We start from the raw sequence: 20094 nt of genomic DNA, 5'->3' as shown, positions 1-20094 counted from the left end.
GGGGACGGGCTGAGGGCGGGGGGCCCGAGGGTGAGGTCGGCTCTGGGGGCTGCGGGGAGCAGAGATGGGGAGGGCGGCACTGCCCGCCGGCCGCGCTGGGATGTGGGGGCCACCTGCTGCGGTGGCCCCCGATGTTACTGAAGGGAAATTATGGTCGTTCTTCAGCTTGGTGGTGTGGCTGGAGGGTGAGGGTGCTCCAGTTAGCCCGGGGACAGTTGGGCTGCCACCTGAAGGGACGAGGGCAGTGGGGGGTTTGTCTCAGCCCCGATGCCAACAGCAGCCTCTCCGTGGGGCACGAGAGAGCAAATGAAAGGGAAGAAATCTGCTTCCAGCTTCTGACCAAGAACTCCATCGATCAGTGTCTAATAGGAGCACAACGGCTCTTTCCAACAGGAAATAGGCAGCTGCCTCCTCTTGCATCACTAGATGCAAGATAAGGGCTGGGGGTTTTTTGTCCTGTAATCGATGCTTTATTTTGAGATGTTTGGAAATACCTCGCGAGGAAGTTCCTCGTTGTAGAGCAGCGTGACCGACGGGGCTCAAACAGCACCGGGGAGGGTGGTGGGGGCTCCACGTCGCCCCGTGGGAGGTGATGCAAAACAAGCGGCTCCACCGTTAAGCAATTTCCCGTCACCAGGGTCTGTCCACGGTGCCTGGCCAGCTGTGGCTGAATGAAGTGTCACGCTCTTGTCACGCTCGCTGTGGTGAAACGAGGGAGATTTGGCATCCCCGAGCGGGGAGGTGACCCTCTGCTCTCTCCCCTCAGACGTTGGCAGGGTGATGCCAGCTTGATCCAGAGCCATGTCCAGGTACCTGAAGCACTTCACGGTGGTGGGGGACGACCCCGTGCAGTGGAACAATGACTATCGGAAATGGGAAGACGAGGAGGAGGAGGTGGCAGCTGGGGACAATGGGGAGAAGCAGCCAGATTCAGAGATCAAGCTGGAGCCCACCAGGAGCCGCGTCTCCTTCCAGGACATGATGAAAAAGCTCTTCAGCTCCCGCAGGTTTCAGGTGAGGCAGGACAAACCCAGGCCAGAGGGAGATGAGGGTGAGATTTGGCCAAAGGCACCTGGGACAGCAGAGCTGATGTGGGATGGCGCTCGGGGCGGGCTGGGAGCAGCACCCAGCTCGTGAGCAGCTCATGAGGGCGGCTGCTGCCTCCGAGCTGGGCCCTCCTGTCGCAGCGGGTGCAGGTGCTTCCTGAGCGGCGACAAGCCTCAGTGCTCGCTCGTCACGGCACCGGCAGAGGCACGTGCTCTCCCCCAGCTCGAGCTCCCGCACCAAACAGTGGGAGGAAACGTGGGGAGACAGGCAGTTTTGTGCAAGGCAAGACTTTGCAGGAGTAACCCACCGACCAGGAGCAGTGGGAGTCGTGAAATGGAACCAACTGAATCGGGGACACAGGGCAGGGCCTGGCCACACACCCTGTGTGAGCACTGAGACATGTTTAGCTGAAGGCTGTGTCAGCTCCTCTTGGTGATATCCCCGTGTTGGGAGAGGGTTTCATATTGGTTCTTCTCCTCCAACAGATCTTGGTTGTCTGCTTGGTCATCCTGGATGCCTTGTTGGTGCTGGGGGAGTTGCTTATGGACTTGAAAATCATCCATCCAGACAAATACAATATAACCCCGAAGGTAAAATGCAGGGAAGTGTCAGTGGGAACCGTGATTTCCCTCTTTGGTGTTCAAAGCCCACTAGATAGGACAACCAGGCAAGACCTCAGCCTTCAGCCCTGCCGAGCTGGCAGTTGCAGGCACAGGGACGAAGGTCTGGCCGGGACGAGTGTGACAGCCCTGCAGCGTGCGGGGCCGACCCGACCCGGCTCGGGCTTGTCTGTGCAGCAGCTTCGTGTTTCCATGGGCTGTGGCAGAGCTGAATTGTTCTCGCCACCCTTCTCCCAGTCATCACACCTCCGAGTCCGGCTTACCCAAAGCCACTGGCTGCCACATGCTGGCTCTGGTTGTCCCGTAGAGCAGAAGAAAAGTTCCCAGCCCTTCTTGTAGAGCCAAATTAGACACGTCCTCAAGTGGTGGAGGTTTTCTCCAACACAGGAGGGTTTCCTGGCTCTAAACTTGCACTGTCTTTTCCCAGGTTTTCCACTACCTCTCCCTTTCCATTTTAACCATCTTCCTGGTTGAGGTGGGGTTTAAAGTCTTCGTCTACCGCTGGGAGTTCTTCCACCATAAGTTTGAAGTGCTGGATGGGGTTGTCGTTATCGTGTCGTTCATCCTCGACGTTGTCCTGATCTTCCGGGAACACGAGTTTGAAGCTGTCGGGCTGCTGATACTCCTGCGGCTGTGGCGAGTGGCCAGGATTATCAACGGTAGGTGTGTGCGCCCGGTCGGGAGCTTTCCCTGGCACTTGGGCTGGATTTGCTGACCTTGCCTGAATTATCTGGGCTTGTGTCTTTGTTTCTTCCTCAAAGTCATCTGCAAGACCCCAGGGTCTTGCTCTCCCAGCGAACTCAAAGTTTTGCCTGCGTGGTTTTTCATTGCTGAAGCATTAATTAGGCTGTGATTTCTTTGGAGCAGCAATAATCTGCTGCTTGTGTTGGTGCTGTGCCTCAGTGACGGGGGCAGAGCAGCTGCCTGGCGCTAGCAGAGATCCCCAGCTCTAGCACGGCAGCACTCGCACATTCCCCTAAAATCAACCCTTAATCCGTTCTTGCATCCCTCCCTCCTGGAGGGGGCTGGCTCACATCTTAAATTTGCATTGTAGGATCCTTTTGGCAATGTTTTAACCGGGGAGAAGGGTAAACCCCTGCTCTCCTCGATCTACTGCTGTGGCAGAGTGAGTTTAACTGCTCTGACATTCTGCTGCAACTCTGTCATCCCCTCCAGGGATGCTGCAGGGAACGTCCTGATCTCACTCTGGATCTGTCTTGCTTGGATTCAAAGGGCTCGCTGTAAAAAGAGGAATATAAAATGTCCCCAAATCAGACTTTACCGACTCTGCTGTTGTAAAATCAGACTTTACCGACTCTGCTGTTGTAACTGTAAATTGCTGCAGATAGATGTAAACTCAGACACTACTGAAACAAGTGTAGCTGGAAACATTTTCTGCCTTCTGAGGGAAGAGACTTTGGGATGCAAACAAACAAAAAAAAAAATGTGGCCATGAGATTATCTCTAATTCCTCCATGAAACCTCAGCCCGGTACTGCCCTGTGCCTACAAGTGCTCTGTACTTGATGCAGCTTCTAGGTCTTTTAGCTGGAATAAAAGGAGAGGGTGGCTGGGACCGGGGCTGTCACCTGCGGCCCCTCGCTGCTCTTTTGATGGGGAGAACGAACGTGCCTGATCGGCGGCGGTGGCTGGGAAAAGGGAAGATGTGAGAGCAGCTTGTGGCTTTTCTTAGTTCAGAGAGAAAGTCGGAGAGAAACAGCATTTGTGTGCAGCTGCGTGAGCCACGGGAACCTCGGTGTCTCTTAACACACCATTTCACAGCAGAAAACCAGTATTGTGTTTACACCAAAACCCCTCACCCCTGGTTTTCCCCCCCCCCCCCAAGCTTTTTGCCCTGCCTGCCTGCTTGGAGCAACTGAGGGGACAAAGAAAATCTGCCCTGAGCTTCGGGTGTTGTGTGTCTAAACCTGGGCAGGGCTCACTGCCTTGGGTGGCTGTCGCTTGATAGGGAGCGGGTTACAGGCAGGTGGGGGCTGTTTGATGTTATCAATGCAAATAAGCAGCATCGCTGCTTTGTCTTCAGAGAAATGAACCCCCAAACCTTCAAGCCTGCTGCCTGTAGCACTAGAAACTGCCTTCGAGCACGTTCTGTCAGCAGCTGGAGGAGAGCTCTGTTGGGTAGGAAGAACGTGATGTTCTTGATGTTCTTACGAAGCTTTTTAAAATTTCTTACATTTCTTTCCCCCCCCCCCCTTGGAAAAAGGTGGGAAGAAAATGCCTTTACTGTGGGGGCTAAGTTCACGTGTAACAATTTTTCAGTCGAGAAGCGACACCTCCCTGGTGACGAACCTCAGTGCCCTTGCTGCAGCCAAAACCTTAAGGAGCAGATGATGTTCCACATCCCGCTGCGATGGGCCACGAGCCTCGTGCCCCGGGCTGTGCTGCGCACTGCTGTCAGAGCAAGGCTCCCCCTGAAAACACAGCCCCTCGTGGCAACAAAGCTGCCAGTTACATCCCCCTCCGGGCTCTGCCAAGGGAGCAAATTCAAATTCAGGATTTGAATGACAGTCTGACTGATTAATTCAGCTCAGAGGCCAGACTGCCTCTTCCCAGCAGAGTATCGGTATCTGAATCCCTGGGGTGGCTCGTTTAAAACCCTCCTCATTAAGAAAAGCACTTGGGAAGGGTGGTTGGAAGATGACAGAACCAGAGCTGGAGAGGAACACGTTTAACTCCTTGACTACAGACCCCACGTCCTGTTCACCTCCTGCTAGCAGCTGTTTTACGCTGTAAAAATGAATCCACTGTGAATCGTTTCGCAGGAATAATTCTGTCGGTAAAGACCCGCTCTGAACAACAAGTGTCCAAGCTAAAGCAAGCAAACCTGAAACTTGCAACAAAGGTTGAACAACTGGAACACAGCTGTGTAGAGAAGGTAAGAAAATGCTTTTAATTTAAGCAAAAACCCTCAGGACAAGCTGGTTTGGGATCCTTTTGCCAGGTTGCCACAGTCAGCTTGGTTTCATCAGAAACTCGTGGGGTAACCTGGGACAAAGAACCACAACCCTGCCTGTCCTACTTACTTTAGCCAGGTCGCCCTGTTTTACTGCAGCTCAAGATAGGTTTCAGCAGTGGGAAGATCTGTGGGAACCCGGGAAACTATTTTAAGATAAGAACTATATTCATGATTTGACTTTTTCTTTTTTTTTTCCCAACAGGAGCAAGAAATTGAGAGGCTTAACAAGATTTTAAAAGACCACGGACTCATCAGCGAGCGAGGTTCCTGAGGAGGGGGGGAGAAGTCTGCCCTGGAGAGTGCAGTGTTGAAATGTACCAGTTTGACCTGAAAGGTTTTCCTCTCTCTTTGCTTTCTCTTGTATAGTGTTGTCTGTAAACGTTTTCTATTTGACCACACTTTGATTAGATCTTGGGATTGCAGGAATAATTTTGCTGGAAAATTAATCACGCGGCCTCCCCGTAAACAGTGATTTCGTAAGACGTTTCTTGTACAGTTGTACAGTTCAAACGGCAAAATAATTTAATAAAGACAACTTTACAAGCTATACATTTATGAAAGTACCGCTGACTTTTGCTGAATTTTTCTGCAATGACATGCTTTGTTTGTAATGTCTTGTAGAAACTTGCAGAGCAAACGGTAAGAACCCAGGCTGAAAAGGTCGTTTCTTCTCTCCAAGCTGACCCTTCATCGTTAAGTGCATCTCTTCTTTGCCAACCATTCTTTTCATATTGTTGGTACTTTCCTCATTTCTGTTGCTGCTTGTGCCGCTTTGTTATTTATATAATATTCATTTCAAAAATACCAACACACCACTCCTTTTAGTTGACAATCAAATCAGCACCAAAATAGAGGCAAACGTGTGCCACCTGACGTCAAACAATGCCTCGTTCTCAACAGCAGATTTGAGGTTTGATGCTGCATTCTCTCGTCTCTTCTTCCATTTTAAGCGTTCGTTTGCAGCCCGCTGGGCTACAAAGTTCTTTTGTTTCCAGAGCTCATAAATCAACATATTAAAAGAATTAGAATATGTAAGAAGAGATGTAGGTGAGTGGACTGCTGGGGACAGTTAGACTCCAGGAAAGCCGTTAGGAAACCTAAAGGACCAGACTGGTGTTTGAACACAACATGAACTTTTTCAGGTACTAGAAGGTCCCCGTGGAGAGACTTATTTTATAGTTGAAGACCAAGATTCGGGTAAGTGGGAATTTAGAAAGGTGTTGACTGTAGCAGGTGTCTCCAACTGATTTCAGCCAGAGTCAGCTGGAAGGGTCACTGAGCTTTTCTGAAAGCATCACTTAACTGTTTGGATTTTTCAAGAAAGGTAATTAATTAGTGGTTTGGGAAAAATAGCTAGAAATACGTGGCTTATTCATCTATGAGGTGAGATAAAGCAGAAGCCTTATCTACTAGCACATGATTACTTTAATTAACAAGTTAGCTCTGCTCAGTTCCCGGAATAATGAAACCCAGTTTCCTACGGAGCCGTAGCGTGTCCCTGTGCTCTCCCTGGCCCCTCCTGCCTCCACACTCTAGGCAGGCAGCTTGGACTAGTGCTACTTCAGAGCGGCCACTGGGCTGGAAGGCTGGTGGCTGGATGTGTGCTGACCGGCCAGCTAGAGCGTCATCAAGTTCATCCTGCAACCCTTTTTCCTCTCTGCAGAGGTATAACTGGGAACTTGCCACTGATGTGGGTTTTTTCCTGCCCTAAAGCTTCTGAGAACCCTTGTAAGGGCTCACCCTTTCTCTCTTGGCAAATTTTAACCCAGTGTGTCTACAATTTAGAAGAAACTGATGGCCCACTGCAGTGACTGGATAAACCTCGCTGTAGGAAATGGGCTAAAAATTTTTTACGTGCATACTTACCTTAGACAAAAGGAAAGAAAAAATCAAAGGGTAACTTGACATTAATGGTGGGCCAAGCTTTATAGCCTGGCTCTGCAGGTGCAGAAATATCAGTGAAAACAACAGAACTTGTTATAGGAATCGTCCTTTCCCTTCCTGAGGGAAGCTGCAAGGAAAATACAAACGTTCATTAGCTTCAGCCTTCTCTTTGCAGCACTACTTTACCTGGACTGGGCTATATTTTCAGCTATTCTTTGTAGTAACTTGTTTTTTTCATATACAGTTCCACGTTTCTTTTCATGAATGATGTATAGATTTTTATTGAAGTGTGTTTTGGCAAGCAGCCCACAGTTGTGTTTGAGTTGGAACAGAAACTGTTGGGTGCAATATGTTCTAATAAGAAGTGTTACCTTTAGATAAAGAGATTAACTGGGTCACTTATTGCACAGCCAATACCCAATGGCTTGGTTTGCTTCTTTTTATCTTAAATCCTGTAATTTAATTACATACCTGCTTCGCTGTGGTGGTAGTGATTGTTGCTGTAACGTTCACTATTCTGGCTTGTGGATTGACCAGGGATCCATATTTAGTCCACTTCACTTCTATTTCAAGGGATACCGGTATTTGGCATGAGCTCTGAAAAGTGTTATAAATTCTCTCATTGTCTGACTTGTACGAGAGTGACCACATTAATTATTCATCTTATTAAACTGGCAGAATGCCCCCAGAAAGCTCATGCTGGGAGGTTACCGGAGCGACTGCACCATGGCTGTGCCCTGGACCGCTGCCTGCAGCCTTGGCTCAGGTGTCCCTGCAGTTTCTCCACAGGTGACAAACTGACTCTGTAACTGCACTTCAGGCAGGACTGTTCCACCTGAGGCAGGACTTTGGCTCTTGGTGACAGTGCTGAGCTGGCTCTTTTTAGTACAAAGATGTATTTCAGCAACATCGCTGGAACAGTAGAAAATCCTTAACTCTGTCAGGACAGAATTTTGAAGCTATACAATCTTAAATACTTTTAAGTATTTCTTCTTGAACCACCAAGTTTCTGGTTACAGAAATCATTCACTATTTAGCTGCAAAAGCATACAAGCTGTCCTTGGGAGGGTGCTGTATTCAGCACCCACCCAACAGCAGGGTCTGCACTGCATGGGGAGGGGAAGGGCTGGGACAGAAGATGTGGAGAATAAACGTGTTGTTTGGCTCACTGTTTCTGTGCTTTAAAAGATTCTTGCTATCTTACTCTAGCCTGGTATAAGAGCACCAAGTAGAAATGCTGATTCTGTTACTTCACTCTTCCAACCTTGCCAGTTGTGTGTTTCAATCACATCTAAACAGCAAGAGACTAAATTGTGGTTAGAACTGGGTTGTTTTGTACCTGACGTGTTGTCCTGATCCATAACTGAGGATACCAGCTTGATTAAATGTAAACTCTGTCCTTACAGCAAGAGTGAAACCCCTTGTTTTTTAATATTCCAGGAAGACTTCCCTTCAGTTTGATTCTGAAATTTTTTTCTCCATAGGTCAGAGAAGACTAAACTGCTGCTACAGCACAGGTACAGATGTCAGGAGAGAGGACAGTGGGAGTGAAGGGGGTGGTGGTAGTGGTGTAACTTTCACCTGTTCTGAGGTGTGGAGGTGAGTTATTGGCACCCAGTCGAGCACATCCTGGGCTTGAGAATTTCCAAATGAGGCCACGTATTCAGGAAAGCTTTGTCCCTTCAGTAAATCTAGGAGGGTCTGAGTCAAGGGTTGGCATTTCATAGCTGCTGTAATTCTTCCAGAAAAAAAAAAAAATTAAAAATGATGAGTTAAAGCAAAATCCATCACTTTGGCACAGTAATAATTTCTCCTTGCTCTCATGCACTGTTCAAGCCTTCTGGCTACAGTTGCTAATGTACACAATCTTTTCAAGAGAAAGGCCATTTTTAATTAAATGACATTTTTTATAATTAAATACCCCATTCCCAATACTGCTACAGCTGTATAAATGTCTCAGGACCTGAACAGATCCTAATGGAAAGGGTTGTCGGAGGGTTAAATAAAAAAAAAAAAAAGTCCTCTTACCGTAACTTACAGCCCGATATCATGTTATAACCAAATAATACTGGGGTTCTGGCTCCCTGTGCTGCCAGACAGTCCTGGTTGGATGTACTTTGCAGAATGGTAAGTTGACTGTATTTGTTAGTATTCTGAATGATGCCAGATGTAACACACAGTTAAAGGGAAATTCAATACTTGATGTATATCATGAAGAAAGAATCCTTACTCATATCCTTAAAATATATCTGAAAGTGCTATAATAGCTCAAGACTCCTCTTATGCTGTGAAAAAGCACTAGAGTGTACAATGAAGGGCTAAATCTATCTCAGGAAAAAGTCCCAGGAGATTGCTGTCAGGACTGAGTCATTCGCTACTCCTAAAACTTAGCCAAAAAAAGCCCACTTTTACTTTTGGCAAAGAACAGATATATTTTACAGATGTCCATGCTAGAAAATGTTTGTGAAGACAGAGCAGAACAAGTGCTGCAAACAAAATTTCAACAGGGAAAGGATATCCTTGTGGCCGGAAGCCTGCTCGGAGAGGCAGTCCAACAACGTAACCTGGATTACCACTGAGGGGAACTGGCTTTGTATTTACCTGCAGTGCAAACGTACGGTGTTAGTTCTTGTCCTGTACTGAAATGCTTGGAAAACACAGAAATATTTCACTTGGTTTAGGATTAACTGCCTTGAACAATGATAAGTAGTAGGAGTGCTCTGTAAAATTGTAACAGTTCTCTAATACTGGAACAGGCTTTGCTTTCACTGGATACAGTTATACAGAGTCACAAGATGATTCTTCTAAACGTGAGGAACAGACTTGAGAGACTTTTATTGCCCAGTTCTGAAATGCTGCCTTACTTGAGTATCCAGGGCAAGTTACATTTTACCTTGCTGCTAACAATTGTTCTGATTCAAGTTTAATAAGTTTTGTAATTAAATGTCTTTCAACAAGTCATCCGTAACATCTCTAGCAGTTACCTGAGTAAAGCTGATTTCAAAGCTCTGCTGTATTGAAAGTGCTTCTTTGTTAATTGCCCCCAAGACAAAAGAAGCAGCTGCTTCTATTATTTCTCCTGCGTCTGTGTATGTAATGTGATAACTCACCTGAAAATTAAACAGTTTGGATATGAATTAGAACAAATACATAAGAGTATGAAACTAAGAAAAAAAAAAAAAAAAAAAAGGAATTTAAAATTATGTAAGTATTGTTTTCTTTCTTCCGTGCTTAAGAAACACTCAACTACATGGTAGAGATATACTATATCCTCTGAAGGCTGGAGCCTCTCCAAAACTGATTCCTTGATAAACCCCTTCTAAGCATAACCCAACGTTCATCTATTTAAGATGAAAAGATGATTCGCACTGTGTATTCCTGTCTCTGCCACCACTGTGCCTGAAGTCATCTTCTCCCAAGCGTAATAGAGATTCTAAACTCATGTTATTGTCTGTTATGTCACATACACACAGTAATAACAGAAAAGGATTTCACCCTGTCTCCCTCTTATGTTGCATATAGTTATTATTTTGTTGCAAAACACTCACTTTTTATCCCAAAGTCAGTGTTTTTCCTGTCACATTTGCTATAGAGATGTCACGATGTATGGAATCTGTGCAAGGCCCTTCTCACATCTTTGTAATTTGTGCATCAGAAATTATTTGATGCAGACATGCTTTCCATCAAACGCGAGGAGGAAAAGAACTGTCGTACCTACCCCAAGAACTATATTTATGCACAGTTCATCCAAAATCATAGGGAGCCTGAGGACATCGCTACCATTAAGTAAGGTCCGCATTCCATTCAGAGACTGGACAACTATGGACCGGACAGTAATATTAACCTGAAAAACAAATTCGTGACATTTCTGAATATTGTGTATAATTATTTTTGGCTTTTTCTGTATTATTATATTTGTGACCCTTCCGGGTTCTGTTCCACAGAAACAGCAGCCAACTCTGAACAACTGCTGTGTTACGTGCATCCCTGAAGTTCAACAAAAGGTTCTGTTTTTAAGTAACTAGAGAGAGTTACTTTAAAAAAAGAGAGTTTTGTATGAGGGGAATGCATCAGGCTTAAATGTTTGCTGGCAGTGTATTATCTTGGAGTTACTAAGTATTATTAATGATAGCAAGTGAGGGAAATTTTTTTAATTTAAAGATTAAGTCCCTGTTCTGATGAAGTCAGCAGAAAACTCCCACTGACTATAACTGAGTAAGAATTTTGCCCCCAGCTGTTCCAACTAAGTTAGAAGGATACTTACCATCTGACTTGATTTGGGCACCTAGAGAAGAATAAAAGAACAAATTCAAACAATAGCAAAGGTATGACCCATTACAAGTAGCAGTGAAGTAAAGCATTTTAAAGCTTAACTGCTTTGCCTATTTAACTCTGTATCGTTATGATAACTTTTACGTTGTGGAAGTGATTGGGTAAACACTGCTCTATCCAAGCAGTGTGAAAATAACTGGCATTCTCTGTGGCTAGGTGACAAATCCTCTTCTTTCCCTGACAGTAACTAGAAAATTTCTTAGTGACTTCCATCAGTTTTGCATCAAGCCTAGCTTTGACTACATTCCCAATAAATATGCATTGCATTAAATAAGTATTAGGTGAATCCGGTGTTTCCCTTGGACACCCTATTTGCAACTCAGAACTAAGAAACACTGAAAAAATTGACTTGCATCAGAAAGGTGACCCGAGAAAGGCATCTCAAAGTTTGGCATGAGTGTTACTGTGCATCGTTATCGTTTGACCTATTGAGGGCGTCAGGGAACACTGTTCCTATGGCAGATCTGTGCAACGTAACTATTCATAGACTGAGAGTTTAGGAAGTCAGCCAGGCTGTTCGTACCCAAAGAAATGAGCTTTTGTTGTCCCGTTCTGACGGTAATGAGTCCACAGTTTCACGGTGTCTAAACTAAGAAAGGAGAAGCAACTATCCCTCTTTGTTACACAGCACGTGGACGTGCACAGTTGCCCCACTGGAAAATTTCCACCAAATTTTCATGGAAAAGCAGAAATGTCAGACCAAGAGCATCAATCAGGCCTGAAAAATACTCACATAGAGCACCATTTTCTTAAAAGTTTTATTTTCGTGACTTCCCAATGAGTGTCTAATTCACATCTTTGGGAAGGGACCAAAAATTTTCCTCTGACTGTGAAGCAAGTTCTGCAGAACTCTGACAGGATACAGAGACCAGTTTGCTCATCTAACATCACGGCAGAGAACACATTCCTGAAGGAGATGCAGGGAAAATACACTGTCACATATTTATATCAACATCCTGAGGTACAGCTCAGCCATCAGAATTAGCTGTACGAATAGAAGTGCCGGTAAAGATTAAACTCATCCTTCAGGGAAGCATGCTCTTTCTGACGAGGGTAGACAGAATGATCCCCACTCCTAAAATTCTATTTATCAGTGACTGGGGTGACGGATTATGTTTCTGTAGACAGCACTCCAGTCTTACTGCTGCCTCCCACTGACTCATCTTCCCACCAGCCAGGGAGGCAAGCAGGGGCAGGCAGCAGCACAGCATCCCCAACACCCCTCGCCTCTGCAGGACAGACCAGACAGAGCAGAGATTAACGGCAGGAATTACCAAAACCTTCCTGTCACCCAAGTTGCCTGGCAGTGAGCACGGGCTCATAACGAGGGGTTTTTTGAACTGCTGTACCAGTCCTCTCTCCGGGGACTCCCCCCCGGGACGATGTGTTTTGCTATTTCTTTTGCCGGCAGCTCCACCTGCTGGCACCGGGAGGGCTCCCTGCTCTGCCCTGCGACCACCCTGTCTGTCCCCAGTACCAAGTCACGTCCCATCTTCAGCTCCCTTGGGGAAGGGGAGCTTCCTACAGACCATCTCATAGAGTCTGTTCAGCCTTCTCCAGTCCTTGCATCGGATCCTTCCTGAATGTCCGAGGTACTTCGGACACAAATCTGACCTCTCCTAAGCTGGGCCATTTTAATTGCCAAGCAGCACGCCGGGAATGTGTTAGGCACTGTTCTAGTGAGGAAGGGGAATTCAGCTGTTAGTTCAAACACATTCAGCTGCTTGGAGCTTGTCCTGAGGCACGCTTTTTCTTTTCTGGTTCTGCAGCCACCAAGAACTCAAATTTTGGGTGCACATGGAAATGCTCAAAAGCCCTTCTGAGGCCGTTTTTCTCCACCTCTTCCACAGGAGGATGATCAAAAGGTAACAGCTGTGAGCAACCCTCTGCTGATTTCAGTGAGGTCCTCAACCATCAGGAGAATGATCCCACCTGTGAGAATGTCAACTACTTGCTGGGCTTTCCCTTCCTGTTGATAGCTTTGGAATGTGGGGGGACTGGAGGGGGTCTTAAAGCAGTCACTCACTGGAGAGTACTAATTAAATTACTGTAAAGAATTACATAAATTTAAAACATTTTAATGATGGAGAGTAGGCTGTTTCTCAACGATCTTCAGCTTCTGGAAGGAGCTATCAAGTTAAGGTATTATGTATTTCTGTTTCAATTTTGCATGCATGATTTATCTTCCTGAATATCTGTAAAGGGGATTTATTTATACATAAGACATCATCCTCCAGTTCAAAAAGGAACGAAAAAGTAAGCTTAGCTTTGAAAAATAACCACAGACTGGATTTGGTAGTAGGCTGGATACAAACAAATTTGCTCTCAGTGGGGTAAAAGGTCATGTTCTTTGAGGAGTATAAAGAAGGCTTAGCATGCATGTGCAGTATCTCACTATTAAGAACTGAGGTTTATAAAGAAAGGTATACATGCAGAGGATTAAACCTTACAGGTTCTTTTTAAAGAGTTGGTAAACCTTTGTACTTAAAACCCAGACTTCTCAGAATTATCTGCCCTGGTAACAGGCTTCTGGGAAAAACCTGAACATGCACAAAAGCATAAAACCACTGCCACTGCAGTGTTAGCTCAGTGACATAAGCTTGTCTCTTCAAGACTATTATTTTTGTCGGCTTAGCAAAGAACAGTAAATGTTTCTGTTACCAGACCTTGAAGTAAAAACATTTCCAAAGGCTTTCTATGTAAAAGTCTACTGCATAGGGAGATTTTTTTTTTTCCCCAACCCACAACTTAAAAATCCAATAAAACACCATATCCTTTAGTAAATAGAAGTTACTTAATTCTGGAGATGCAAAAAAGTAATATCAATGGTCAGCTCTATTACTGTTTCAAATCATACTTACTGCTAAAATGCTGGAGTTGATATAGAACAGCATACTAGCTGCTTGAATGTTGCCACATTTTTCCACACTTACTGATCTAGTACATTTTGTAGCCTGGTTTACTAAAAACCCTAGAAAAAAGAGTATTACCGAACCAAATTAAAGAGTAATTATAAAAAGCAGAAATAAAAACCAATACGAAAACCTCAAGTGTAAGCAAAAGTGAAAGTAAATATAATTTCTATTGCAGATAAGGTTCTATGTGAGCTATAAAGAATGATACTTTCTTAGATTGTCCAAAAATGCTCTGAGACAAATATTATTTCTTAACAACAGGTTAATAAAAGCTAAAGGAAGATTTATTACTTCATTTCTGAGATCTTATACGGGGTTTTTTCTTTCACAAGAGACTTCAGTTTTCCTATGGTCATCACCATGGCTGTTATGATAACATACTTAATAATAACAGTGGGGTTTGGAAAATGTAGGTATGTGGGTTTGGTTGTGGCTTTTTTTTTTTTTTTTTTCCCCTCCACCTCTGCAGATTTTCAGGGAACTGTGTGAAAGATTAAAATGTAAGGCTCAAGCCTGCAAGTCTGACTTGAGTTGTACTCAAACTGTGAAAGGAACCTCATTATACCACAGGGACATCTTCCAAAGGTTGCCCAGTTAGGTCTTGCTTTCTCCAATAGCCTCTTCCCTCACGGTGTCACCCTTGTCCTATTTATTAAATCAATTATGTCAAATGGGATGTCTTACTGTTGGATAAACAAGCCATTAACAAGCCTCTCAAGGATTTACATATCTAACTTTGAACGTTTAATATAGATACAGCGCAACTTCCAACCTCTGTCTAAAACCCCTCCCAGAGAAACAGAAGCTATTTGAAAAACGTTTGTTCATGAATCTTTACCTGAATTTACATTTGAGTGGGTGCCAATTTACTGACTGATTAAGCTCAAATCAGAGCAGAATACTCTAAAGCAATTAAAAAAAAAAAAAAAATAAAATATTAAATTGCATTTTCCAACCTGCAGGATTCGCATCAGAACACCACGAGGAGACAACAGGACTAGGTAGTCTTAGAAATGCATCCACTGTCTGTATAGGAACACCATACTGCCAAATAAAACAACATATTCAAGTATAGAGGTGTGTTTCAGTCCGTGGATTTGTATTAACAATAAATCTGTATAAAAGTACTTATTTTCACTATATCTGTCAATACTGTACACTACCTTGTGCATCAGTTCTTAAGCCACTGCTCACAGCTTTATGTTAACTCTTAAACCACTGATAACAACTTTATGTTTACAAAAGCAAAGCAGCTACTTATTTTTCAAAGATCTTAAAAATCTAGTTCACTTTTTAAGTAAGCTAACACAAAATGCTACACTTCTTAGTTTTACATTTCTATATTTAAAGGCAAAAATAAAATTTGTCTTTTCCAGAACTGCATTTTTTAAAAAGCAGATGCAAACGATACTCACTTGTTCTTTTATGGAACAACCTAATACTGATAGAATCAGAGAGTTATTTACCTCATATCTGAAAGTTTCATTCGCATCAGAAGGACTTTGAGCATCTGTGTTCATATGCCAGCTGTCAGGCTCAGCACTAAAAGAAGCACTTCTAAACTGTTCAAGCAACTGATCAAAATTTTCAGGAGTAGGCATTTCAGGGGAACTGAAGGAGAGTGCTTGTTTATCTGTCAAAACATGTTAAAGAATGAGATAACCTTTATGATAAAAGATACAGAAGTGGCATTTAGTAACAATTTTTCCATCTGGAGTTGTTAGTTACAGAAAAATATCAATGCAACTTTTAAGAAAAGCTTTCTCTTTTCTTGACAAGAAAAACAAGGCGGCATCTTAATTCAACATTTCACACAGGTCCATGAAAACACAAACTTAAGAGGTAAAGCCCTTTCTTTCAAAATCATGTTTTCTGACAGTATATGTTCCCAAACAAAGACATGCCAATTCATGTCTGCAGTTTTCATGCCAAGTATGAGATGACAGTCATAATTAAATTAAGAAAACATAGCACTGATCACTTCTTCTCTGCAAGTCACTTCAAAGCTGGGCATAAAGGATTTGTACCACTGGTGACTATTACATACAGTGACAGACCAGGAAGGAGTCAGTTTCCCATGAAACAACTTCAAATATGATTTATTGAGGATGCTAAATTCTTTACAAGAAAAAACACCGCCAAGATCACAATTTTTTTCCAACAAATACGACTAAAAGAGTATGAGATGTTTTAACTCCATAGTTTCACAAGTAAAGGGATTACAAAATAAGGACTGTGAGCATACAGAATAACCAGTTTCTGACAGGTTTGGTTACTTTTAATTTTAGTCTGTTTCTGGTACCTAAAGAGCTTATAAAAATAACAGCACAACGCTTAATATTGGCAACAACTCTACTTACAGTTTGTAGCATGAATGCAGAAAACACTGGGATTGACTTGGTCAATTAATTTAAATATCCTTTCTGGTGGATTTGCTTCAACATCAAGTGAATATATAGCAGCTTTCTGACTACAAAGATGGCTGTCACCTCTGCAAATAATAATAATACAATCAATAATCCACTAGAAGTTAGTACTGACTATATTTTAAAGTTCTTTTCATGTATTGAAGCAGCATCAAAATAAGCACTAAAGAGATTACTCTTTTTAACACAATTTGTCCAGCAATTTTGCCTCTTTAGAAGGTTTATTGTTTTGTCCTCTGTGCTTAGTAATAAGCAAAAGAATTCCACAACATGTTTTATCAGGCAGAGGAAAAACTGTGTGAGCAGCAACATGAAGAAAGGTAAGAGACAGACCAGGGGGAAGGGAAGAGCCCGACTAATAATATTAGAGCTAAAATGACAAGTTGGATGGGATCCAGATGGTGTGAGACACCACAGATGCAGGGTGCACTACAGGCTCAGAAGCACTTTTATTTATACAACACAAGTGGGAAGTATGACCTTTAGGGTAACGTGATGGCATGTAGACCAGAAAAAAGGTCAGTTTTGTGAATGTTGGAATGATATTCACTTTGTGGGAGGGAGCGGGAGAAAGTCCTACTTGAAAGCACATAAAAGAAGCGGCAAAGTGAGAAACAGGGAGGTGAAGTAACTCATCCGATCTAGGAAAAGTATTTGTAGATGTGCCATGGTTCATCACCAACAGCCCAGCACTGCAGCAGGCTGCAGAGCGAATGTGCCAGTTCATACCCTGAAGAGTACTGGTGTGTCCTACATGCTAGAAATACAAGACGATGATCCCTGTGAAACTGGTGCTTAGGCAGGGTTAAAGCAATCAAGGACAGGTACTGAAAAAGTGAAATGGCTTAGGAATTATTTTTTAAGCATGGAGCTAAACCAACCCATTCGTTAGTAGGCTAACATCATATATCAAACACCTTTTTCCTGCTGTTTCAGAGACCACATAGGCTATTACTTGTGATCAAACCCTTTCAGTAACTAACACAATTATGCAGATGTATATAATGAGATCCACAATACATGTGGTCACTGAAAATCCCATGGATTTTCAGGCACACAAAAGACTTTGGAGAAAGAAACACACAACTTCTTTTTATGCATTTCTAGTTGGCAAAGACAGAATAGTCACCTGAGACAATTAAGCTGTCACTCAGGAAGGCGTTGATTAGACCTTTCTGATATATATATAAATATCTATAAATGGGTAGAAGTAGTCATTGTGTGCAAGAACAATAAGAAACCACGGTCTGGGATGACTGCTAATTCAAATTTCAAAGCACCGAGAATAACCCCCAGTATTCAAATTGGCGTAATTTATGCAGAAGGTGGGTTGAAGAGCTGTACTTATTGTTCTGACAAGTCACCGAGAGATTTTCTACATTATAGTTTTGAAGTGAGTTTTCTTAACTTCTGTTGAGAAGATTTTCAAATTGGGTGAAGGCATTTTCAGATAAACTGTAAAAATCAAAGAAACAACTCCTGACGTTATTGATATAATGCTACATTTTACTGTTTGTAAAGTGACAGACTGGCAGTGAGGCAGCACGTTGGGATGCTGACTTGTAAAACTAGGATCACGATGATACTCACACTACTTCATTAAGCCCTGAATTGATCAAGTTTCTACCTGATATCATAAACTGTAGGGAAAGAGGTGACGGATAAATTGCTGATGACCTGTGGAGGTGGCCAGATGGTCCCATGGTATCAACTTTCTTAACTTCCAGACACTGCATTAAGTTGATGAAAGTCTAAAGGTGCATTATTCTTCCCGCAACAGAAGGCATCACCACCGAAGCACCCACAGACAGCAGCACAGTGAAAGAGAAAAGCAAGGGGCATGACTTTAGAAAAGAGGGAGTAAGTGAATGAAAAACTGGGGTGGGAGGTCCATTTGCTGTTCTACCTGGTTGGGGCTAAAAGTTTACAGGACCAGAGCAGGAAGGACTGGTGAAAGGGCAGGCAGGAGCTAGGATGGCAGGTGGGTGGGGGTTAGGAATTGGTAAGAGGAGTGGATAGAGCCCTTACAAACACACGCAGCAAATAAAACAGGATTTTGTATTTCATACAGCTATTTATCCACTTACGTGACAATAGGGACTGAACATGTAGTAAAAAGACTGAAGTCAGCTGCGCTGCAATCAGGGTCACAGCAGCAATTTACATCACACTGTGCCACCAACAGATCACAAACACACAGCTTGGCAACTGCAGGAGAGATTTAAATTAGAATTAGAACTTTACACATTACAACATGTTCCCTAGCACTTTCATTTTTCACCCTACTTTATTTCTGACAATAGTCAAAAGTCTATATCCAAAATCATGTACTTTTTTTTTTTTAAAAAAAAGCGCCATTTTTAAAAGCCACCTTTTCTGCTACTTAGCAAATCTATTTGGAACACAATAACAAAACCAAAGCCATACTAAGATGATGGTGTATTCCCTGTGAAATAAAAAAAGCGCAACTTAACTGGAATTTAGAGGGTATGAAAATATACTCAGCTCTGCAGAGGGGAAAAAAGAAAAAGATACAAGCCAGGTATGCTTATCTACTTGCTTCAGCCTATTGGGGAAAAAAAAAAAACAAACAACAAACATCTTGATAGAGCAACGAGATATTTACAAGTATTGAGAATGTCTCAGGGTCCATTAATATATTTTCCTGATGTGCCAACATAACCATAGTTGACTTTTTTGATATAGTTTTTTCTTTCAGTCTTTAGGTAGTGTGAAATATTGCAACAATACAGAAAGTAATTGCTAGCAATACTGTAAACTGCCTCAATAAAATACATCTAGCAACTTCTTAAAACCTTCTTAGGTTTCAATGTTTATAAATTCGAAGAACAAATATTACTCTACTGAACTGGTTTTGAGAGTTGCTGCTCTGTAATAAATCTAGAGTTAAGAACTGTACAGTATGAAGAAAATTAAGACCCGTGCTCCGTAAAAAGACATTCAAAGGACACGTATTTTCATAACTAGCGCTTCTTTTATTTCAATTTGACTCTTGGCTGTTTCTCTATGGCCTCCTGGATGCTCTCTGACCATCTGAACAGCATCCAGGTATTTCCTGGAATCTCTGAAGTTCTGACTGTTCCAGTTTAGCACCGGAATCCTTAGCTCACCTTGTAAACAAGAAAAGTTTAAACACGGATGATTAGATTCAAGGCTATGTCTCTGAGATCAGGGATTTAAGTCTTTTCCCTAAGGAGGTACGCACTGGGACATGTTTAATTTGGCAAGTAATCTAGGGAAGCTGAACTGATGGTAACAACACTGGGAAATCAAAAGATCAATAAAAGTCTACCTGCCAATTAGAAGACACAGGGGAAACACCTTAACAGCACAATAACAAGTTGTGATCTATATTGCCATAGCGCCACTATATATCCACAGAGCTGAGGCTGAATGAGGAGTCTTGGGGCAAACTGTGTGCACAGGCAGCTCGGTCTTTAAGTGGAGATCTCCAGCCAGGGCGAGTCTGGGTCCCCTCTGGGAGGCTCAAAGCAGGGTGCGGGGAGAACCTGCCCTCGTCAGCACCAACTCACAGGACTGTGCATGCAGGGATCAGCGTGCCCAGGACCCGAAGGCTGTGAAGGGTCTTGCTGAGCCCTGCCTTTCTGAGGAGGCCTCGAGCCCTGGGTGCAGTGAGGTGCTGCCAGAGAGGGGTGCTCAGAGCCGCGCTGCAGCACAGCCCCGATAAATCCCCCGGGGAAAGCAGGGCAGCTGCCGAGCAGGCCTGCCCCAGCCGTGAGCGGTTACAGCGGGAGCCGGGGGTAGAGCAAGGGCTCAGAGGCGACAGGAGACCGTGAACGGGGCTCCCCTTGGCCCGGGAAGGGCCGCCGGTGCCCCGCAGACCCCTCCCCGCAGGGCACCCACCGTCCGTGA

General features: G+C 43.7%; 2 protein-coding genes across 3 annotated transcripts; one reads left to right on the top strand and one right to left on the bottom strand.

Moving 5' to 3' along the window:
• The first annotated feature begins 297 nt into the window (after positions 1 to 297).
• HVCN1 (hydrogen voltage gated channel 1) lies at positions 298 to 5190 on the top strand. Its single transcript, XM_026859538.1, has 5 exons — positions 298 to 1014; positions 1533 to 1637; positions 2095 to 2326; positions 4450 to 4562; positions 4846 to 5190. Exons 1-5 carry the CDS (start codon positions 802 to 804, stop codon positions 4912 to 4914), a joined length of 732 nt encoding a protein of 243 aa, XP_026715339.1. The 5' UTR covers positions 298 to 801; the 3' UTR covers positions 4915 to 5190.
• On the bottom strand, positions 5113 to 16242 carry TCTN1 (tectonic family member 1). Of its 2 annotated transcripts, XM_026859537.1 has the most exons (13): positions 16135 to 16242; positions 15241 to 15407; positions 14731 to 14818; positions 13721 to 13830; positions 10792 to 10812; positions 10246 to 10371; positions 9512 to 9637; positions 9046 to 9128; positions 8556 to 8696; positions 8109 to 8265; positions 6999 to 7124; positions 6510 to 6654; positions 5113 to 5945 (listed from the first exon to the last, which is right to left on the bottom strand). In XM_026859537.1, exons 2-12 carry the CDS (start codon positions 15373 to 15375, stop codon positions 6511 to 6513), a joined length of 1257 nt encoding a protein of 418 aa, XP_026715338.1. In that variant the 5' UTR covers positions 15376 to 15407; positions 16135 to 16242; the 3' UTR covers positions 5113 to 5945; position 6510. The 2 variants fall into 2 exon arrangements, with proteins under 2 accessions (XP_026715338.1, XP_026715337.1); XM_026859536.1 differs by having other exon boundaries at positions 5195 to 6654; positions 15241 to 15437; positions 16135 to 16232.
• Positions 16243 to 20094: the final 3852 nt, after the last annotated feature.

This window comes from Athene cunicularia (genome assembly GCF_003259725.1).
Source record: "Athene cunicularia isolate RWA chromosome 15 unlocalized genomic scaffold, athCun1 chr15_part1, whole genome shotgun sequence".
NCBI classification, from domain to species: domain Eukaryota; kingdom Metazoa; phylum Chordata; class Aves; order Strigiformes; family Strigidae; genus Athene; species Athene cunicularia.
The sequence above is the reverse complement of the archived record's forward strand: the minus strand, read 5'-3'. Positions and strand labels throughout refer to the sequence as shown.

What these genes read in the sequence shown, in the direction of transcription:
- HVCN1 (XM_026859538.1), top strand. Translation starts at nt 802, where the DNA reads ATGTCCAGGTACCTGAAGCACTTCACGGTGGTGGGGGACGACCCCGTG. An exon ending in AATACAATATAACCCCGAAG is followed by an intron (nt 1,638 to 2,094) that starts GTAAAATGCAGG and finishes GTCTTTTCCCAG; the next exon opens with GTTTTCCACTACCTCTCCCT. An exon ending in AGTGGCCAGGATTATCAACG is followed by an intron (nt 2,327 to 4,449) that starts GTAGGTGTGTGC and finishes ATCGTTTCGCAG; the next exon opens with GAATAATTCTGTCGGTAAAG.
- TCTN1 (XM_026859537.1), bottom strand. Translation starts at nt 15,375, where the DNA reads ATGCCTACTCCTGAAAATTTTGATCAGTTGCTTGAACAGTTTAGAAGT. An exon ending in TTCTGATGCGAATCCTGCAG is followed by an intron (nt 13,831 to 14,730) that starts GTTGGAAAATGC and finishes TCTTTTTTCTAG; the next exon opens with GGTTTTTAGTAAACCAGGCT. An exon ending in TGCCCAAATCAAGTCAGATG is followed by an intron (nt 10,372 to 10,791) that starts GTAAGTATCCTT and finishes TTTGTTTTTCAG; the next exon opens with GTTAATATTACTGTCCGGTC.